This window comes from Pristiophorus japonicus, chromosome 11 (assembly GCF_044704955.1).
Source record: "Pristiophorus japonicus isolate sPriJap1 chromosome 11, sPriJap1.hap1, whole genome shotgun sequence".
NCBI lineage: Eukaryota > Metazoa > Chordata > Chondrichthyes > Pristiophoridae > Pristiophorus > Pristiophorus japonicus.
In genome coordinates, this window is record NC_091987.1 from 66,815,180 (window position 1) to 66,834,121 (window position 18,942).

At 41.5% G+C, this 18,942-nt stretch overlaps 1 protein-coding gene across 5 annotated transcripts in view; it reads left to right on the forward strand.

The window, feature by feature from the left end:
• The window catches only part of LOC139276059 (solute carrier family 22 member 15-like), a 70,064-nt gene that overhangs the window by 20,234 nt on the left and 30,888 nt on the right, over positions 1–18,942 (forward strand). For 4 of the 5 annotated variants that reach the window (XM_070893476.1, XM_070893478.1, XM_070893481.1 and 1 more), the window contains exons 6-9: positions 1,396–1,611; positions 12,047–12,187; positions 14,396–14,481; positions 17,652–17,756. In XM_070893476.1, the coding sequence (XP_070749577.1) occupies positions 1,396–1,611; positions 12,047–12,187; positions 14,396–14,481; positions 17,652–17,756 (548 nt within the window). The remainder of the gene's footprint in view (positions 1–1,395; positions 1,612–12,046; positions 12,188–14,395; positions 14,482–17,651; positions 17,757–18,942) is intronic. The other variant, XM_070893477.1, reaches the window with a different exon arrangement.

An 18,942-nucleotide genomic window follows, 5' to 3' on the forward strand; every position in this document is an offset into this window, starting at 1 on the left:
TATAATTCCAACCTCTTATTTCTAATGCTAATAGCATCAACATAAAAACAATTCCAGAAATTCTGTACACATCACCCTCTGAAATAAGGGGTCAGCCATTTAGGACTGATAAATGTTGTCACACCAAGGGGTGTGAATCCTTGGAATTCTCTCCCAGAGGGCTGTGGATTATCTGTCATGAATATATTGAAGAGTGGGATTGATAAATCTTTGGATCTAAGGAAATAAGGGCTATGGGGATATTATGGTAAGGTGGGTTAACTTTGGCATATCAGCCATGATCTTACAGAATGGTGGAGCAGGCTCGAAGGGCCAAATGACCACCTGCTTTTATTTTGTGATTGAGTAAACACCTTAATCACTCTCTCTAATTAAAGTAAGTTGTACTGCTACCATCAGTTGCCATGCTATTTCCAATCACAGGGTAATCTTGCTTCCCATTTTTAACTGTGGTCAGGTAATTGCTAAAACCAATGTTCTTGTTCTTCCTTTATGATGACACCCCCCCCCCCCCCCAAATGAGCAGTAACATTCCAGAGACCCAAGCCCTATTTTTTATACTTAAAAAAAAATATGATCAGAAAATAGTCATTAAAGAGAACAGCATTCTTAGTCATATCAATTACTATATGCTGCAGGAAAAAGTAAAGTAGCTGCTATTTACTGAGTTTTTAAACTTATGAACTTGTGATTTTTTTTCTCCTTCCAGGGATATAATTTTTACAGATTTAAGACTGGTGAAAAGAAATTGACATTTATTGAATAAACCTTAATGCAATTAAATGGGTTTCTGTTTCACCCCTGAGCTTGCTACATTAACAGATATCGGGAATAAAGTATAATCTGATTCCTACGGAGCAAAGTTTTGTTTATGGGAGTGGCTTTTGGCACTGAGCATGAAGAAAATACCTAGTTTTAAAAATCCCAAAACTGGTACTCAAGTCCATAGTGTGAAAGTGTTGATCACATTGTTACTGGCTGTATATTTGTGGCTTGATAGTCATTTTTGTGGAACATTTGGTGGTGTTCTTGACAGTTGATGTAACATCCTGTAAGCAAATGGATTTGTCCACTGTGCTGTAATATATGTATGCAGGAAGTATTTTAACTTTAATGCATTTATTGTTGCCAAGGAATAGTTGGCACACATTGCAGGAAAATTTTGTATACATGTCTTCCAGTAGAAATAGTATACTTTTTCTTCAGAAGCATTTATTTCAATAGGATTCTATTTGTATTTCAGGTGAGGGTCCATTGCGCATTTGTATTTTGCTCAATGTTTAGTATCTTGCCTAGTTGAAACAGGTACACAGTAGGGATTGGTGTATGTGTGTCTGTTCCAGCTGTAACTCAGTTTTTTTTTATAAAGAATATATTGTGACTGTCTCTTTGCAGATGTATCCCAGAATCTCCACGTTGGCTGTATGCTCAGGGGCAGTGGAGTGAAGCAGAGAATATCCTTGAGAACATTGCTAAGAAGAATGGTCAGCAGAAGTGTACAGTAACCCTGAAGCCACCAACTGTCCAAAATAGTGGTGAATCAGCTAGTGTCTTTGACCTTTTCCGGCATAAAGTTCTCTTGGGGCGGACTTTGATAATGATGTATGTGTGGTACGTCTTGGTACACCTATTTTACTCTTTTTTTTATATATACATGTTGTACACCACATCATAGATTTTCTGCTTTGTCTTGATTGTCCATCTAGATCTATAGGGCACTGTATCAAGGTCTATTCCAACTTTTCTGTACTTCCATTCAGTGGAGGTTTTAGAGATGGCCATAGTTGCTTTATCTTTTTAATAGGACTTTAAAGCATGTTTCAAGAGTGAAGTTTTTGTTTCTACTGCATTGGGAATCCATTTAATTCTCAATTTTTCAACTGAGACCATATGTACTGCACTCCAAAAATGAACTGAACTTGATTAAATAATTCCCTAATTTTATTCTGTGGCATATCTTGGGTCCCTTTTCAGGACCACTAGTTAGGCTGCAGAAGAAACCGGAAATTTGAGCAGAGCAAGCCCTGCCAAATTTCAAAGTGCGGCATGAAACGGGCATTGGGCCCTTGATTAGGATATGCAAAGCAGTCTACCACTATTTTCAGGCAGCTAGCAGGGACACCTGTATATTGCCTGAGCTAAAATAATGTCTGATATAATTCCAATGCTGTTCAGGTGTAGAACAAAGGAGCAAAATTAATATTTTGCTATCGTTCTGCACCCAAAAAATGGGTATAACAGGGTCCAATTTTGCCCCATTGTATCGAGGTGCTACAGTGAAGCAATTATTTGTTTACATAGAAAATAGATGCAGGAGCAGGCCATTCAGCCCTTTGAGCCTGCACCACCATTCAATAGCTGATCATGCAACTTCAGTACCCCATTCCTGCTTTCTCTCCATACCCCTTGATCCCTTTAGCTGTAAGGGTGACATCTAACTCCCTTTTGAGAATATCTAACTGGCCTTAACAACTTTCTGTGGTAGTGAATTCCACAAGTTCACAATTCTGACTGAAGTTTCTCCTCATCTCTGTCCTAAATGGCTTATCCCTTATCCTTAAACTGACCCCTGGTTCTGGACTTCCCCCAACATCAGGAACATTCTTCCTGTACCTAACCTGTCCAATCCTGTCGGAGTTTTATATGCTTGAGATCCCTCCTTATTCTTCTAAATTCCATTTGAATATAAGCCCAGTCAATCCAGTCTTTCAGTCCTGCCATCCTGGGAATCAGTCGGATAAACCTTCACTGCACTCTCAATAGCAAGAATGTCCTTTCTCTGATTAGGAGACCAAAACTGTACACAATATTCAAGGTGAGGCCTCACCAAGGCCCTGTACAACTGCAGTAAGACCTCCCTGCTCCTATACTCAAATCCTCTTGCTATGAAGGCCAACATGCCATTTGCTGCCTTCACTGCCTGCTGTACCTGCATGCCAACTTTCAATGACTGATGTACCATGGCACCCAGGTCTCATTGCACCTCCCCTTTTCCTAATCTGTCACCATTCAGATAATTATCTGCCTTCCTGTTTTTGCCACCAATCTCACATTTATCTACATTATACTGCATCTGCCATGCATTTGCCCACTCACCTAACCTGTCCAAGTCACCCTGCAGCCTCTTAGCAGCCTCTCGGCTCACTGCCACCCAGCTTAGTGTCATCTGCAAACTTGGAGATATTGCATTCAATTCCTTCGTCCAAATCATTAATGTATATTGTAAATAGCTGGGGGCCCAGCACTGAACCTTGCGGTACCCCACTAGTCACTGCCTGCCATTTTGAAAGGGACCCATTTATTCCTACTCTTTGCTTCCTGTCTGCCAACCAGTTCTCTATCTACGTCAATACATTACCCCCAATACCACGTGCTTTAATTTTGCACACCAATCTCTTGTGTGGGACCTTGTCAAAAGCCTTTTGAAAGTCCAAATACACCATATCCACTGGTTCTCCCTTGTCCACTCCACTAGTTACATCCTCAAATTCTAGAAGATTTGTCAAGTATGATTTCCCTTTCATAAATCCATGCTGACTTGGATCGATCCTGACACTGCTATCCAAATGCACTGCTATTACATCTTTAATAATTGATTCCAACATTTTCCCCACTACTGATGTCAGGCTAACCAGTCTAAATTCCCTGTTTTTTCTCTCTTTATTTAAAAAGTGGTGTTACATTAGCTACCCTCCAATCCATAGGAACTGATGCAGAGTCTATACAATGTTGGAAAATGACCACCAATGCATCCACTATTTCTAGGACCACTTAAGTACTCTGAGATGCAGTCTATCAGGCCCTGGGGATTTATTGGCCTTCACCCCCATCAATTTCCCTAACAGTTTACTGACTAATAAGGATTTTCTTATGTTCCTCCTTCTTGCTGGACCCTGGGTCCTAGTATTTCCGGAAGGTTATTTGTGTCTTTGTGAAGACAGAACCAAAATATTTGTTCAATTGGTCTGCCATTTTTTGTTCCCAATTATAAATTCTTCTTCTGATTGTAAGGGATGTACATTTGTCATCTTTAATTGTTTTCTCTTCACATGCCTATAGAAGCTCTTGCAGTCAGTTTATATGTTCCCAGCAAGCTTCCCCCTCATACTCTTTTTTTTTTTTCCCCCCCTCCTAATTAAACCCTTTTTCCTCCTGCTGAATTCTAAATTTCTCCGTCCTCAGGTTTGTTGCTTTTTCTGACCAATTTATATGCCTCTTCCTTGGGTTTAACACTATCCCTAATTTCCCTTGTTAGCCACGGTTTGACTATATCATGCAGAATCTTTGACAAATCTGCTAGCAATAACTCTTCTGCAGGAGTCGCTCCACCTGGTCCTAAACTGTGCTACTTTGGCATACTATAATGTGTAGAAAATACTCCGACTTAAGCAACTATTCTAGGCTGACAGTTGAAATGTCAAAGGTGCCATCTTTCGGATGAGCTGTTGAACGGAGGCTTTCACAGGTGGTCATAAACGGATCTCTTGACACTACAAGGGACGTCTCCCAATATTTATTCATCAATCCACATCACTAAAACAAGATTATCTTCATTGCTGTGTATGGGATCTTGCTGTGCATACATTGGCTTTTCTTCCCCCTACATTACAACAGTGACTACACTTCAAAAAATACTTCATTGGCTGTAAAATGCTTTGGAGCCTCATGAGGTGCTATATAAATGCAAGTTCTTCCTCCTTTTCTTCTGCCATCCTGTTATTCCTCCTTCCTTGTTCCACATGTCTGGCTCAAGTGTGATGCTCCAAAGGAGCATATGAACATTCAACTTTTTTTACATAACCAATGGACCTCCTACTTTCTTTATGGGGAGCGGGTGGGTAAGTGGAGCTGAGTCCACGGCCAGATCAGCCATGATCTTGTTGAATGGCAGAGCAGGCTCGAGGGGCTAGATGGCTTACTCCTGTTCCTAATTCTTATGTTCTTGTGTTCTTATACATTCTCGGCACTGTTTCACAATGTTTTGTTCCACACACCCTTTTCTCCAGTCTATTTTTGGAGCCAGTGCTATATTGCATCTTTGCAGGCTTTCATTCTTTGTGACTGACAAAGGCAAACTATCCCTCGTCATTCTTGACTTGCCTGCAGCATTTGACACTGTTGACCACACTATCCTTCAACGCCTCTCCACCAATGTCAGCTGCGTAGGACTGCATTTGCCTGGTTCCTTTCTTATCTATCTAATCGTAGCCAGAGAATCACCTGCAACGGCTTCTCTTCCTGTGCCCACATCATTATCTCTAGTGTCCCCAAGGATCTGTCCTTGACCCCCTCCTATTTTTATCTACATGTTGCCCCTTAGTGACATAATCCAGAAAGTCAGTTTCCACATGTATGCTGATGACACCCAGCTCTACCTCACTACCACTTCCCTTGACCCCTCGATGATCTCTAAATTGTCAGACTGCTTGTCCGACATCCAGTTCTGGATGAGCAGAAATTTTCTCCAATTGAATATTGGGAAGAGCAAAGCCATGGTTTTCACTCCCCGCTACAAGCTCCGTTCCCTAGCCACTGACTGCACCCCTCTCCCAACTTCTGTGAGGCTGAACTATGTGGCCCCAAACACTAACTTCCTCCCTAAACCCCTCCGCCTCTCTACCTCTTGCCTCCTTTTAAGACTCTCCTTAAAACCTACCTCTTTGACCAAGCTTTGTCACGTGTGCTAATTTCTACTTGTGTGGCTTGGTGTCATTTTCATCACCATACACCTTGGGATGTTTCACTTCGTTAAAGCTATATAAATACAAGTTGTTTCCACTTCCCTTCATCAGCCACCCTCACGGCAGCTCAGAATAAAATTGGTAGTTGTGGGCTGTACTACTTTTTCTAAATTCTTATCCTTGTTTTTAAATCCCTCCATGGCCTCACCCCTCATCTCTGGACATTTTTATTTCTGCCCCCGCCCTCCCCACCCCAGACCTCTGCGCTCCACTAATTCTGGCTGTTTGAACATCCCTGATTTTTAATTGTTCCACCATTAGTGGCCATGCCTTCAGCTGCCTAGGTATTAAGAAACATAGAAAATAGGTGCAGCAGTAGGCCATTCAGCCCTTCAAGCCTGCACCACCATTCAATAAGATCATGGCTGATCATTCACCTCAGTACCCCTTTCCTGCTTTCTCTCCATACCCCTTGATCCCGTTAGCCATAAGGGCCATATCTAACTCCCTCTTGAATATATCCAACAACTCTGCAGTAGAGAATTCCACAGGTTCACAATTCTGAGTGAAGTTTTTCCTCATCTCGGTCCTAAATGGCTTACCCCTTATCCTTAGACTGTGACCCCTGTTTCTGGACTTCCCACCCCCCGCCCCCACATCGGGAACGTTCTTCCTGCATCTAACATGTCCCATCAGGTCAGAATTTTGTGTTTGAGATCCCCTCTCATCCTTCTAAACTCCAGTGAATACAGGCCGTCGATCCAGTCTCATGTCAGTCCTGCCATTTCAGGAACCAGTCTGGTGAACCTTTGCTATACTCTCTCAATAGCAAGAATGTCCTTCCTCAGATTAGGAGACCAAAACTGAACACAATATTCCAGGTGAGGCCTCACTAAGGCCCTGTACAACTGCAGTAAGACCTCCCTGCTCCTATACTTAAATCTTCTCTCTATGAAAGCCAACATGCCATTTGCTTTCACCGCCTGCTGTATCTATATGCCAACTTTCAATGACTGTACCATGACACCCAGGTCTTGTTGCACCTCCCCTTTTCCTAATCTGCTGCCATTCAGACAATATTCTGCCTTTGTTTTTGCCACCAACATGGATAACCCATTTATCTACATTATACTGCATTTGCCCACTCACCTAACCTGTCCGAGTCACCCTGCAGCCTCTTGGCATCCTCCTTGCAGCTCACACCGCCACCCAGCTTAGTGTCATCTGCAAACTTGGGAATATTACACTCAATTCCTTCATCTAAATCATTGATGTATATGTAAATAGCTGGGGTCCCAGCACTGAGTTCTGCAGCACCCCACTAGTCACTGCCTGCCATTCTGAAAAGGACCTGTTTATCCTGACTCTCTGCTTCCTGTCTGCCAACCAGTTCTCCAGCCACATCAATACCATGTGCTTTAATTTTGCACATCAATCTCTTGTGTGGGACCTTGTATTTGGACTTTCAAAAGGCTTTTGACACCACATCCACTGGTTCTCCCTTGTCCACTCTACTAGTTACATCCTCAACAAATTCTAGATTTGTTAAGTATGATTTCCCTTTCATAAATCCATGCTGACTTGGACCAATCCTGTCACTGCTTTCCAAATGCGCTGCTATTTCACCTTTAATTGATTCCAACATTTTCCCCACTACTGATGTCGGGCTAACCGGTCTATAGTTCCCTGTTTTTCTCCCTCTTTTTAAAAAAAAAAAAAAAGTGGTTGTCCATTAACTACCCTCCAGTCCATTGGAACTGATCCAGAGTCGATAGACTCTTGGAAAATGATCACCAATGCATCCACTATTTCCAGGGGCCACCTAAGTACTCTGGGCTGCATCCCAATCAGGCCCTGGGGATTTGTCGGCTTTAAATCCCATCAATTTCCCTAACACATTTTCCTGACTGACGATTTCCTTCAGTTCCTCCTTCTCGCTAGACCCTCGGTCCCCTAGTATTTCTGGAAGGTTATTTGTGTCTTAGTGAAGACAGAACCAAAGTATTCAATTGGTCTACCATTTCTTTGTTCCCCATTTATAAATTCATCTGATTCTGACTGCAAGGGACCTATGTTTGTCTTCACTAATCTTTTTCTCTTCACATATCTATAGAAGCTTTTGCAGTGTTATGATGTTCCCAGCAAGCTTCCTCATACACTTTTTTTTCCCCTCCTAATTAAACCCTTTGTCCTCCCCTGCTGAATTCTATATTTCTCCCATTCCTCTGGCTTGCTGCTTTTTCTGGCCAATTTATATGCCTCTTTCTTGGATTAACACTATCCCTAATTTCCCTTGTTAGCCACGGTTGAGCCACCGTCCCTGTTTAGGTCTGGAGTTCCTTCCCTAAATCTCGCCACCTCTTCCCTCCTTGTCGGCAATCCTTAAAACCCACCTCTTCGTCCAAGCTTTTGGTCATCTGCCTTAACATCTTATGTGGCTCTGTCAATTTTTTTTTTGATAACGCTCGTGAAGCACCTTGGGATGTTTTATTACATTAAGCGCTACATAAATGTCATTGTTGGCCCTCTCCTTGAAATTCTTCAGAATTAACCTTTCCACTATGTTCCCATTTCCCCCACCCCCCCCCCCCCCGCCGTCCTATTCTTCACTGCACAAGTGACTAAATTGTACTGAGGTAGAGGGAAAGAAGGAACTTGCATTTTTCATGGCCTCTGAACATCCCAAAGTGCTTTCAGACAGGTCAGACATTAATTGTATATTGAGAAAGTTTCCCTGTCCAATAAACTGAGTAACCAACATCTTATGAAGTGGGAGGTTATTGGGAATATAACAACTCATGGTACTGTTTGCTCCAGATTTGGGGTCAGCTTCCATCCCCATCTAACTGCCTCTTAAACAGTCCAGTGCTTTAATCTCGGCAGTCAACAGATTCATCAGTGAACTGACTGCTGCCACAAGTCCCTCTCCACCACTGTGAAATTAAATTGTTTTGTAGAAAAGCTAGGTTAAGCAAATGCTTGTCAGTGATATTTGCTCTTGTTACAAGGTTATTGGAATCTGATGGATTTACTGTCCACTCTATAGCTGGCAAATCGCATTAGTACTAACGTGCATGCTATTATGTGGTAGGAACAGTATAGACTACATGCATTTAAACATCTCAAATCTGCCACTAGGAGGCTTGAGAATGGTCTGATATATTTTATTTTCTCATCCTGCCACTCTTGGATGGCTGATGAACAGTGACAGACATTTAAAGAGCTCTTTCATAACTCGCAACAAAAATATATACCAGTGAGCAGGAAAGACTAAGGAAATAAGGGATGGTATCCAATTGAAAACGAGAGCATACAATGTGGCCAAGACTAGTGGGTGGCCAGAGGATTGGGAAACTTTTAAAGGCAGCAAAGAATGACTTTTTTTTTAAAAAAAAAGATAGATTGAAAATAAGCTAGCATGAAATATAAAGTTTCTGCAGGTACATAAAAAGGAAACTTGGCTAAAGTAAATCCTCATCCCCTAGAGGATGAGACTAGGGAAATGGCAGAGACGTTGAATAAATACTTTATATCGGTCTTCATGGGAGAAGACACTTAACATCCCAATAGTGGATAATCAAAGGGCTATAAGTAGGGAGGAACTTAATACTATCACTGATGAAGTAGTACTTGGTAAAATAATAGGACTAAAGGCTGTCAAGTCCCCTGGACCTGATGGCTTACATCCTAGGGTCTTTAAATGAGGTGGCTGCATTGGTTTTAATCTGCCAAAATTCCCTGCATTCTCGGGAGGTCCCAGTGGATTGATTGGAAAACTGCAAATGCAACATCCATATATTTTTTTTTAAAAGGTAGAGGAAGCAGGAAACTATAGACCAGTTAGCTTAACATCTGTTGTTGACAATACTGGCTTCCATTATTAAGGAAGCAATAGCAGGACACTTGGAAAAGCATAATTCAATCAAGCAGAGTCAACATGGTTTTATGGCCCCTATTTTTCACTTGTTGGATTTTTGGTGCCCACATGTTAATGTCAGATTTCTTTGTGCGGCAGGGAAAAAAAATCAGGACTTTCGGCAAATAAACATTTGAATTTGGCACGGTGCTCTCCAAAGTTAATTAGTCTGGGGAGCAGAGATTCAAGTCCGCGCTTAAACTCTCTGGGCATGCACGGAAAGCTGAAGTTGCCAGGGCAACCAGAGACGCTGAAACCCGCTCCCCCAAAAGGACTGCTACCTCACCGCTGCTGAAAGGCCCCCCCCTGCACCGCAGCTGGACCCGTGGCCATCCGGGCTCAAAGGATTGCTCCCCACAGGCTGGACCTGCTGCAATCCTGGGCCGAATGGTCCTCCTGCTCCTGAACTTCAACTCTCGGAGAGGGGTGGGGGGGGGGTCATTCGGCCCTGGATTGCAGCGGGTCCAGCCGATGGGGAGCAGTCCTTTCGGTCTAGGATTGCAGCGGGGGAGCATCCTTTCGGCTCAATCTGCCCTTGCTCAAAAAAAAAGTTCCCTGTGATGGGGGGAAAAAAAAGGAATTTTATTGTGTATTCCTGTTGCCTTGCTCTTGTGCACTGCGCTGATTCCTTAAGTTAACATGATTTATTTTTAATGGGGCTTTTGGGCAGTGTGCATCGCACTTGGGGGAAAAAAAAAATTGTGGACGGCCAAAATCAAAGTACATAAAAGCAGCACGGATCCTGTTTTGACTCTGGTCGGTGCCAAAATATTTTCAACTTGCGCACATGGTTGGCATTGGCATCAAAGTTGGAAAGTGAGAATTTCACGCCCAAAAAAACAGCGCATACTTGTGGCGAAAATAAGGTCCAATGAAAGGGAAATTATGTTTGACAAATTTGCTGGAGTTCTTTGAGGATGTAATGAGCAGGATGGATAAGGGGAAATCAGTGCATTTGGATTTCCAGAAGGCATTCAATTAAGGTGCCACATAAAAGGTTACTGCACAAGATAAAAATTCATGGGGGTTTGGGGGGGGAAATATATTAGCACGGATAGAGGATTGGCTAACAAGAGTTGGGATAAATGGATCATTTTTCAGTTGGCAAACAGTAACGGGGTGCCACGGATCAGTGTGGGCCTTGACTATTTACAATCTATTAATGACTTGGATGTAGGGACTAAGTGTAATGTAGCCAAGTTTGCTGATATAAAGATGGGTGGGAAAGCAAATTGAAGACACAAAATCTGCAAAGGTGTATAGAGAGGCTAAGTGAGTGGGCAAAAATTTGGCAGATGGTGTATAATGTGGGAAAATGTGAGGTTAACCACTTTGGTTGGAAAAATAAAAGCAAATTATTTGCTGCAGTACAGAGACCTGGGGGTCCTTGTGCATGAAACACCAGGTTAGTATGCAGGTACAGCAAGTAATCAGGATGCAAATGGAATATTGGCTTTTTTTGCAAGGGGGATAGAATACAAAAGCAGAAGTCCTGCTCCAACTGTACAGGGTATTGGTGAGGCCACACCTGGAGTACTGTGTAGAGTTTTGGTCTCCATATTTAAGGAAGGATGTATTTGCATTGGAGGCTGTTCAGAGAAGGTTCACTCGGTTGATTCTGGAGAGGAGGTGGGGGTGGGGTTGACTTGTGAAGGTAGGTTGGGCCTATACTCATTGGAGTTCAGAAGAATGAGAGGTGATATCGAAACATACAAGATAATGAGGGGGCTCGACAAGGTGGATGCAGAGAGGATCTTTCCACTCTTAGGGGAAACTAGAACTAGGGGACATAGAATAAGGGCCGTCCATTTAAAACTGGTGGAGGAATTTCTTCTGAGGGTTGTAAATCTTTGGAATTCTCTGCCCCAGAGAACTGTTGAGGCTGGGTCATTGAATATATTAAGGTGGAGATGGACAGATTTTTGATTTTTTAAGGGAGTAGTGTTATGGGGAGTGGGCAGGGAAGTGGAGCGGAGCCTGTGATTTTATTAAATGGCAAAGCAGGTTTGAGGGGCCAAATGGCCTATTCCTGCTCCTATTTCTTATGTTATGTTCTCCTCTTCCCCTGTAAACAGAATTACTTGTTCAACACAATTGAAATTAGAAATCAGCATATTGGGTATGGTTCTTCGTACTACCGATGTTTTTGAGACTACAGGTTTTTTTCCAAGTTTCTAATCATTTAAATAGGATTATTCTGTAATACAGGTACTATATTTGGGTTCTTGTTGTTGAATTGTTAAAATTCTTGAGATTTGTTTGACAACATAAGAAAACATTAAACTTTACAATTCATCAAAGATGACTTGACTTAAAATGGATTTAGCTCAAAGTAAAACCAGGAACATTTGACTTGAACTTTTAAAAAAAATTATATTAAATTTTTTGATTTCTTTCCTCACCCACCACCTCTTTCTTCTCCCCTGCCACCCCCCCCCCCCCACATTAGGTTAATATGCAGTCTTGTGTACTATGGTCTGACTCTAAGTGCTAGTGACATGGATGGTGATCGATATCTAAACGTAGCACTTTCTGGATTGGCTGAGTTGCCTTCTTATCCTATTTGTCTCTTTCTGCTGAACCGCACTTGGTGAGTTGTTTTTAAAAGGAACCCTTGTCTTGTCTGTATGCAAAGGTCTTTACAAAATCTGTTACTTCCTTAACTATTCACAGCTCCTCTTTCTAAAATGTTTTCTGGTTTTGGATTGGCACTCATATTTGATTTATTTTGCCAGTCTACAGCAATTGAATTGACCATTGCACTAGAAATGGTCAACACTATGTATATGTCCAATTTACTCATAACTGGCACCAAAGCCCATGCTAACAACCATTTGTGGTGCTTAGCTATCCCTTTGATCACTTAATGCTAATTCCCAGATTAGTAGGCTTTCAATTCTTAATGTTACAATTTTATTAAATATTTGCTTAGACTAATTGCATAAAATCCTAGATTGGTTACAGCACAGGAGGAGGCCATTTAGCCTGTCAAATCTGTGCTGGCTCCAAGAGCACTTCAGTTAGTCCTACTTTCCCACCCTTTCCCTGTAGTCCTGCAAAATGTTTTTCTGATATTTATCCAAATCCCTTTTGAAAGCCACCATTAAATCTGCCTCCACCACCCTTTCAGACAGTGAATTCCAGATCCTAACCACTCGCTGTTTTTTTAAAAAAAAAGTTTTTCCTCCTGTCGCCTTTGGTTCTTCCAATCGACTTAAATCTGTGTCCTCTGGATCTCGACCCTTCTGCCAATGGGAACCACTTATCTCTATCTACTTTCTAGACCCCTCATGATTTTGAACACTTCTATCAAACCTCCTTTCAACTTTTCTGCTCTAAGGAGAGCAACCCCAGCTTCTCCAGTCTATCCATGTAACTGAAGTCCCTCATCCCTGGAATCATTCTTGTAAATCTTTTCTGCACCTTCTAAGGCCTTCACATCCTTCCTACTGCACAATACTCCAGTTGAAGCCGAACCAGTGTTCTATAATGGTTCATCAAAGGTTCCTTACTTTTGTACACTCTGCCTCTATTTATAAAGCCCAGGATCCTGTAAGCTTTTTAAACTGCTTTCTCAACCTGCCCTGCCACCTTCAACAATTTGTGCACATATACCCCTAGGTCTCTGTTCCTGTACCCCCTTTTGTTTATATTGCCTCTCCTTGTTCTTCCTACCAAAATGTATCACTTTGCACTTAAATTTCATCTGCCATGTGTTCACCATTCCACCAGCCTGTCTGTTGTCTTCAAGTCTATCACTGTTCACTATACTGTCAAGTTTTGTGTCCTCTGCAAATTTTGAAATTGTGCTCTGTACACCCAAGTTTAAGTCATTAATATAGATCAAGAAAAGCAGTGCTAGTACTGACCCCTGGGGAACACCACTCCTCCAGTCCAAAAAATAACTGTTTCCTGTCACTTAGCTAATTTCATATCCATGCTGCCACTCTCCCTTTTATTCCATGGGCTTCACTTTGCTGGCAAGCCTATTATTTGGCACTTTATCAAACACCTTAATGCAAGAGTTTAGCTCAGTTGGTAACGGTCAGTTTGTGGATTCAACCCCTACTTCAAAATTTAACATGTAAACTTGGCTGGTATTCCAATGTCTTACTGAATCAAAAGTACTGTCCTTTTGGATAAACTGTTAATTCAAGGCCCCATCTCTGATCTAGTGGTTCAGGTGGATGTTAAAAAATCAAATACTGCAAATTTAAAGTTGTTTTTTCCCAGCCTTCATCCCTCCCTCAAACAACCCAGTCAAAAATGGTTTAACTGGTTCGTCATTTCATTGCTGTTTTTAAGGATCCTGAAAGCGCAAAATGGGTGCTTCCCAATTACATACCAGTTCAAAGTAAATCATTGGTTGTGAAATGCTTGGATATATTTCTGTTGATATGGCAATATAAAATTATACATTTAAAAAAAAATATAGTCCTGATTAAATGGTCTGCTAGCAAATGCAATTGGTTAGTGACTTAATCTGGTTACATGTGATACATCCCTATGAAACTGCTATACTTTTAAATTGAAAATGGGGTGGGGGGAATGTGAAGAATTTCATATTTTGAGCTGTTGCAGCAGTCTAGATTTTTAAAACTTCAGTCCAATGTTAATGAGCATAACTATACTTGTTTTTTTTTGTTCAATCCTCTTGTGACACACATGATGAACTTTACTGTCAGATACTGAATAGAAGGGTGAAGTTGCTATTGATACTCAGAAAATATGTTGTCTTATAGCACAAAGGTGTCTGAACTGCTGTCGCTCATTATTGTCCTTGCTCCTCCTCCATTAGGTCAGGTCGCAGGCGGACACTAGCAGGATTCCTGTTTGTGGGAGCTATAGCCTGTCTTGCCATCATTTTGCTGCCAGAAAATAAAGGCAAGATAACAGTATTAAAATAAATTGCATGTTTATCACTTAGTCAAAGGTCACAGCAACATCTCATCCCTGTACTTGTGCAGTCAAACTTTGTAATCACTTTTTTTTGCTCCTGGATGATGGGAATCGGTGCCATAAAAATAGTCACTAAGTGTCTGGCTGAAACATTTCATGCTTGCAAATCATCTGCTTGTACATTGATGGTCAGTATGTTACATTCACAGTTCACTTGATTGTGTTGCATGACTCTCTGCTGGATCTCTTGCTTTGTGGTATATATCAATGACTTGGACTTGAATGTAGGGGCTATGATTAAGAAGTTTGCAGATGACACTAAAATAGGCTGTGTGGTTGATGAAGAAAGCTGTGGACTGCAGAAAGATATCAATCAAGTGGGCAGAACAGTGGCAAATTAAATTCAATCTGGGTAAGTGAGGTAATGCATTTGGGCAGGTCTAACCAGGCAAGGGAATACACATTAAATGGTACAACACTGAAAAGTGTAGTGGAACAAAGGGACCTTGGAGTGCAGGTCCACAGATCCCTGAAGGTAGCAGGCCAGGTCGATAAGGTGGTTAAGAAGGCATATGGAATACTTGCCTTTTCAGTCAATGCATGGAATACAAGAGCAAGGAGATGATGCTTGAACTGTATAAAACACTGGTTAGGCTGCAGCTGGAGTAGTGTGTGCAGTTCTGGCCACCACATAGAGAAAAGATGTGATTGCACTGGAAAGGATGCAGAGGAGATTTATATTGCCTGGACTGGAGAATTTTGGCTGAAAGATTGGAGATGCTGGGTCTGTTTTCTTTGGAACAGAGGAGACTGAGGGGAGACTTGATTTGAGATGTATAAAATTGAGGGGCCTGGATAGAGTGAATAGGAAGGACTGGTTTCCCTTGGCAGAGGGGTCAACAACCAGGGGGCATAGATTTAAAGTAATTGGGGGGAGGTATAGAGGAGATATGATAAATGTCTTCACCCAGAGGGTGGTGGGAGTCTGGAACTCACTGCCTGAAAGGGTGGTAGAGGCAGAAACCCTCACCTCATTTAAGATACTTGGATGTGTACTTGAAGTGCTGTAACCTACAGGGCTACAGACAAAGAGCTGGAAAGTGGGATTAGGCTGGATAGCTCTTGGTTGGCCGGCAGACACGATGGGCTGAAATGGCCTCCTTCCGTGCTGTAAATTTCTGATTCTATGATCACTGATAGGATATGTAAAGTAACTCCATTCAACAGCACTTGATCTGAACTTGACACATACTACACATGTTAAGTGGTATAGAGCAGAATCATACTGCTCAGTGTCATTACTTAAGATGAAAGCTTAGTTAGGTAGTGAATTCTGCTCCAGCTAATCTGGGCTGAGCAAAGGAAGACCCCTAAAGAACTAGGACCTAATGTTGATTGGGAGTGAACTGAAGTTTATGGAGGGTGAAAGTGTGGAGGTGGCAAAAACATGAGGGTTTCACCAGCACATGTGCTATGATGGAGTGGAGGCAGGTAATGCTATGGAAATAGAAGTAGGTATTTGTGATGGAGAACACTATATAGGGTTGGAATCTTGGCTTGGGATCAGAGGATGGCGAGGTTGTAAATAGAAGTTTCAGCCAGAGTGTGTGGGGAGAGGCATTGAATCAGTGGTAAGGAAGGATGTGGATTTTGTGGTGGCCAAGGAAGATCACTTTGGTCTTCCCAATGTTTAGCTGCAGGAAGTTACAACTCTTCCAAAACTGGATGTTGGACAGTCTGACAGTACTGAGTCAAAAGGTGAAGTTCGATCTGGGTGTCATCAGCACCCATATGTGGAAGCTCACTCGAAGTGCAGATAATGTCAGCTTGTAGATGAGGAAAAGGAAGAAAAGCCATCGCTAGAAATGCTCTGGCTATGATTTTGATCTGAATCCTGATCGAAAAGTAGCCCCAATATATATTCAACCCAGGCCTACACACCTCCACAGACAATATCACTGGACCACAGATGGGAACCATCATGCCCTGAGAAGCACTCGATTATCCAAATCTGTCTGTCTTGAAATAGTTGACACAGCGTTAACTGCTTTTTCTGGCGGATTTCTCCCCATATGCAATGGAGTGTATCTGCGAACAGGGAGAACGGAAAGGACGGTGGATGATTTTTAATGTCCTAGACTTTTACATTTTTAAGCCTATATCCTTTAGTCCAGCTCTCATGAATTAAGTCAAATGTGCTTGCATCTGCATTTATTTTTGTCACTAATGTTGGAGTCTTGGATCATGTCTCCCTCAATAGTTTCTGCAATAACCAGTTCACGCCTTATAACTTTGTGCTCTGTATTTCCATGTTAATCTAATATCCTACACATCTATTATGGGAAAAGCTGAAAACCATGCAAATTTTTATTCAATTTTGTGCTGATCAAAATGAAGGATGTGGATGTAGGTGAAATGGAACACTTGCATATTTGCCACCCAGTTTCAGTTAGCCACCTTGGGTCTAGTTAGGTGAAGAGTAACACTTAGCCTTCCTGTCCAGTTCCCTGTGATTTGCTGCCCCCCCCACCCCCAGGCCAGGCCTCCCAATTTCCAAAACCTTTTTCTTTGTCCATGCCTTTGGTTCTACTCTTCCCCCACACCACCCAAACCCCTCATTGTCCTTTTTTTTTCACCACCTTGCTCTGCTCTTGTGCTTAATTGAGCTATCTTCTCTGCACATGCGTATGATGGACATGCTGGTGGTTCTGGATTAGATTTAAACCCAGGTCCCAGAAAGAACAATGTTCATAGCCTGCTTGGATAGATGTAGTTGAATTGGATATTTATACAGCTAATGATACTGGCATTATAGGATTTGTGATTTTACTGTCAATGTATTATTTAGATGAATCCACTTGCCCAATTTTCTAATGAACCAATGGAAAAACAAAGTAAGGATTTAAATCAAGTAATATGTGGTGTTACCCTTTCATTTCATGGCCCAAACTAAATACATTTTATTTGCAAAATATAAAAATAAGCACTTTGTGTTAACCCACTGCTGTCTGTAGGTTTGAAGTATAGTTTATGTTGCTTACATTTCAAACAACAAAAACCTGGCTTAGATTTTGATATTGTAGCTGTTGTATTGGAACCCATGGGATGTTATCTTTTATTTGTGATCCCCCTTTCATCCCTGTTGTCTCCCACAGGAGCCACTTGCCACCATACAGCCTCCTTCAAACAAGAGGGCAGGATGGTCTTGGATACAGACTACTCCACAACCACCATCAAAGCCACTAATCAGCAGATGGGAGGTATGCTTGTACTGGAGCGAGCCAGCTATACTGGTTTCTGTCTTCCCTCTGCTGAGATGAACGACCCATTATAATGAGTCAGTTCAATCTAGTTACATCTCTCACTATATAATGGGTGAACTCCACTGGCAGCGAGGCCTCAATCAAAGCTGCAACAATCTGGTCAAGGGGCTCTTGCTCTGACAAGTACTACTGGGCTACAATGTATAGCTGAATTAGCTGTTGTATTTGAGTGATACAATATTGCTTCTTTGCTTTTGTAACCTGAGCTCAACAATTGCTTTTTTGCTCTTAATTTTTTGAAATACACCATTCTGTTTCACAATAGCTGCATTGCTGTGAGTAATATGGAGCAAGGTCTTGCTACAGCAGTACCTAAAACACTGAACCAGACCACATTTAGAGTTTAAAAACCAAGCACATCAAACAGTAATTAATTACTTCATAGTCATTACCACTTCAGTGTGAACATCATACAAACAAGGAAATTATCAGCATCTGCAGGGTCAGATAAAATTAAAACCAAATCAGTCCATGAAATTCATAATGTATTAAAATTCATAACCAGAAATTATATCAGGGTCACAATAGGTATTAAACTAAAAGCTTCCATTCTATCATTTAGGACATTAGCCAAGCCCAGGATCAATTGACTGTCAATACATTATCAATGAATTATTCCAAATATACAATATATTTTATGCATGAGAAACTCATTTAGATTAAAATATTTTAAAACTGCACTTCAGATTTAATGAGCTCTTGTTCTTAACCACACTGCCATTTGTCATTTTTATTAGCAGTTATAATACAAAATATTTTCACATCAAAATTACAATTTGCACTTCTATTATATTCTAGGGATATAATGAGAATAGCATACAAAGAATGAAAATTCCACTATTTGGTAGCTGAAGAACTAATGGCCTGGAATTTTAAGTTTGTTAAATGGATAAATTTGACACTGCACAAAATTAAAATTCGATTTTCAGGGCCATAAACCTTTGATTAGCAATCAAGACACTGTTAAAGCCCACAGCACAGCCTGTGGAGGAGCACTGAATGACAGACCACAACTTCAGGATTTCCACATGCACCTGTACCATATCCCAAAGTTGCAGTCAGTGTCAAAGGCAGAATGACAGCGAATGCTGCCAGACCGCCATCATCCGGACCGCAAATTCCA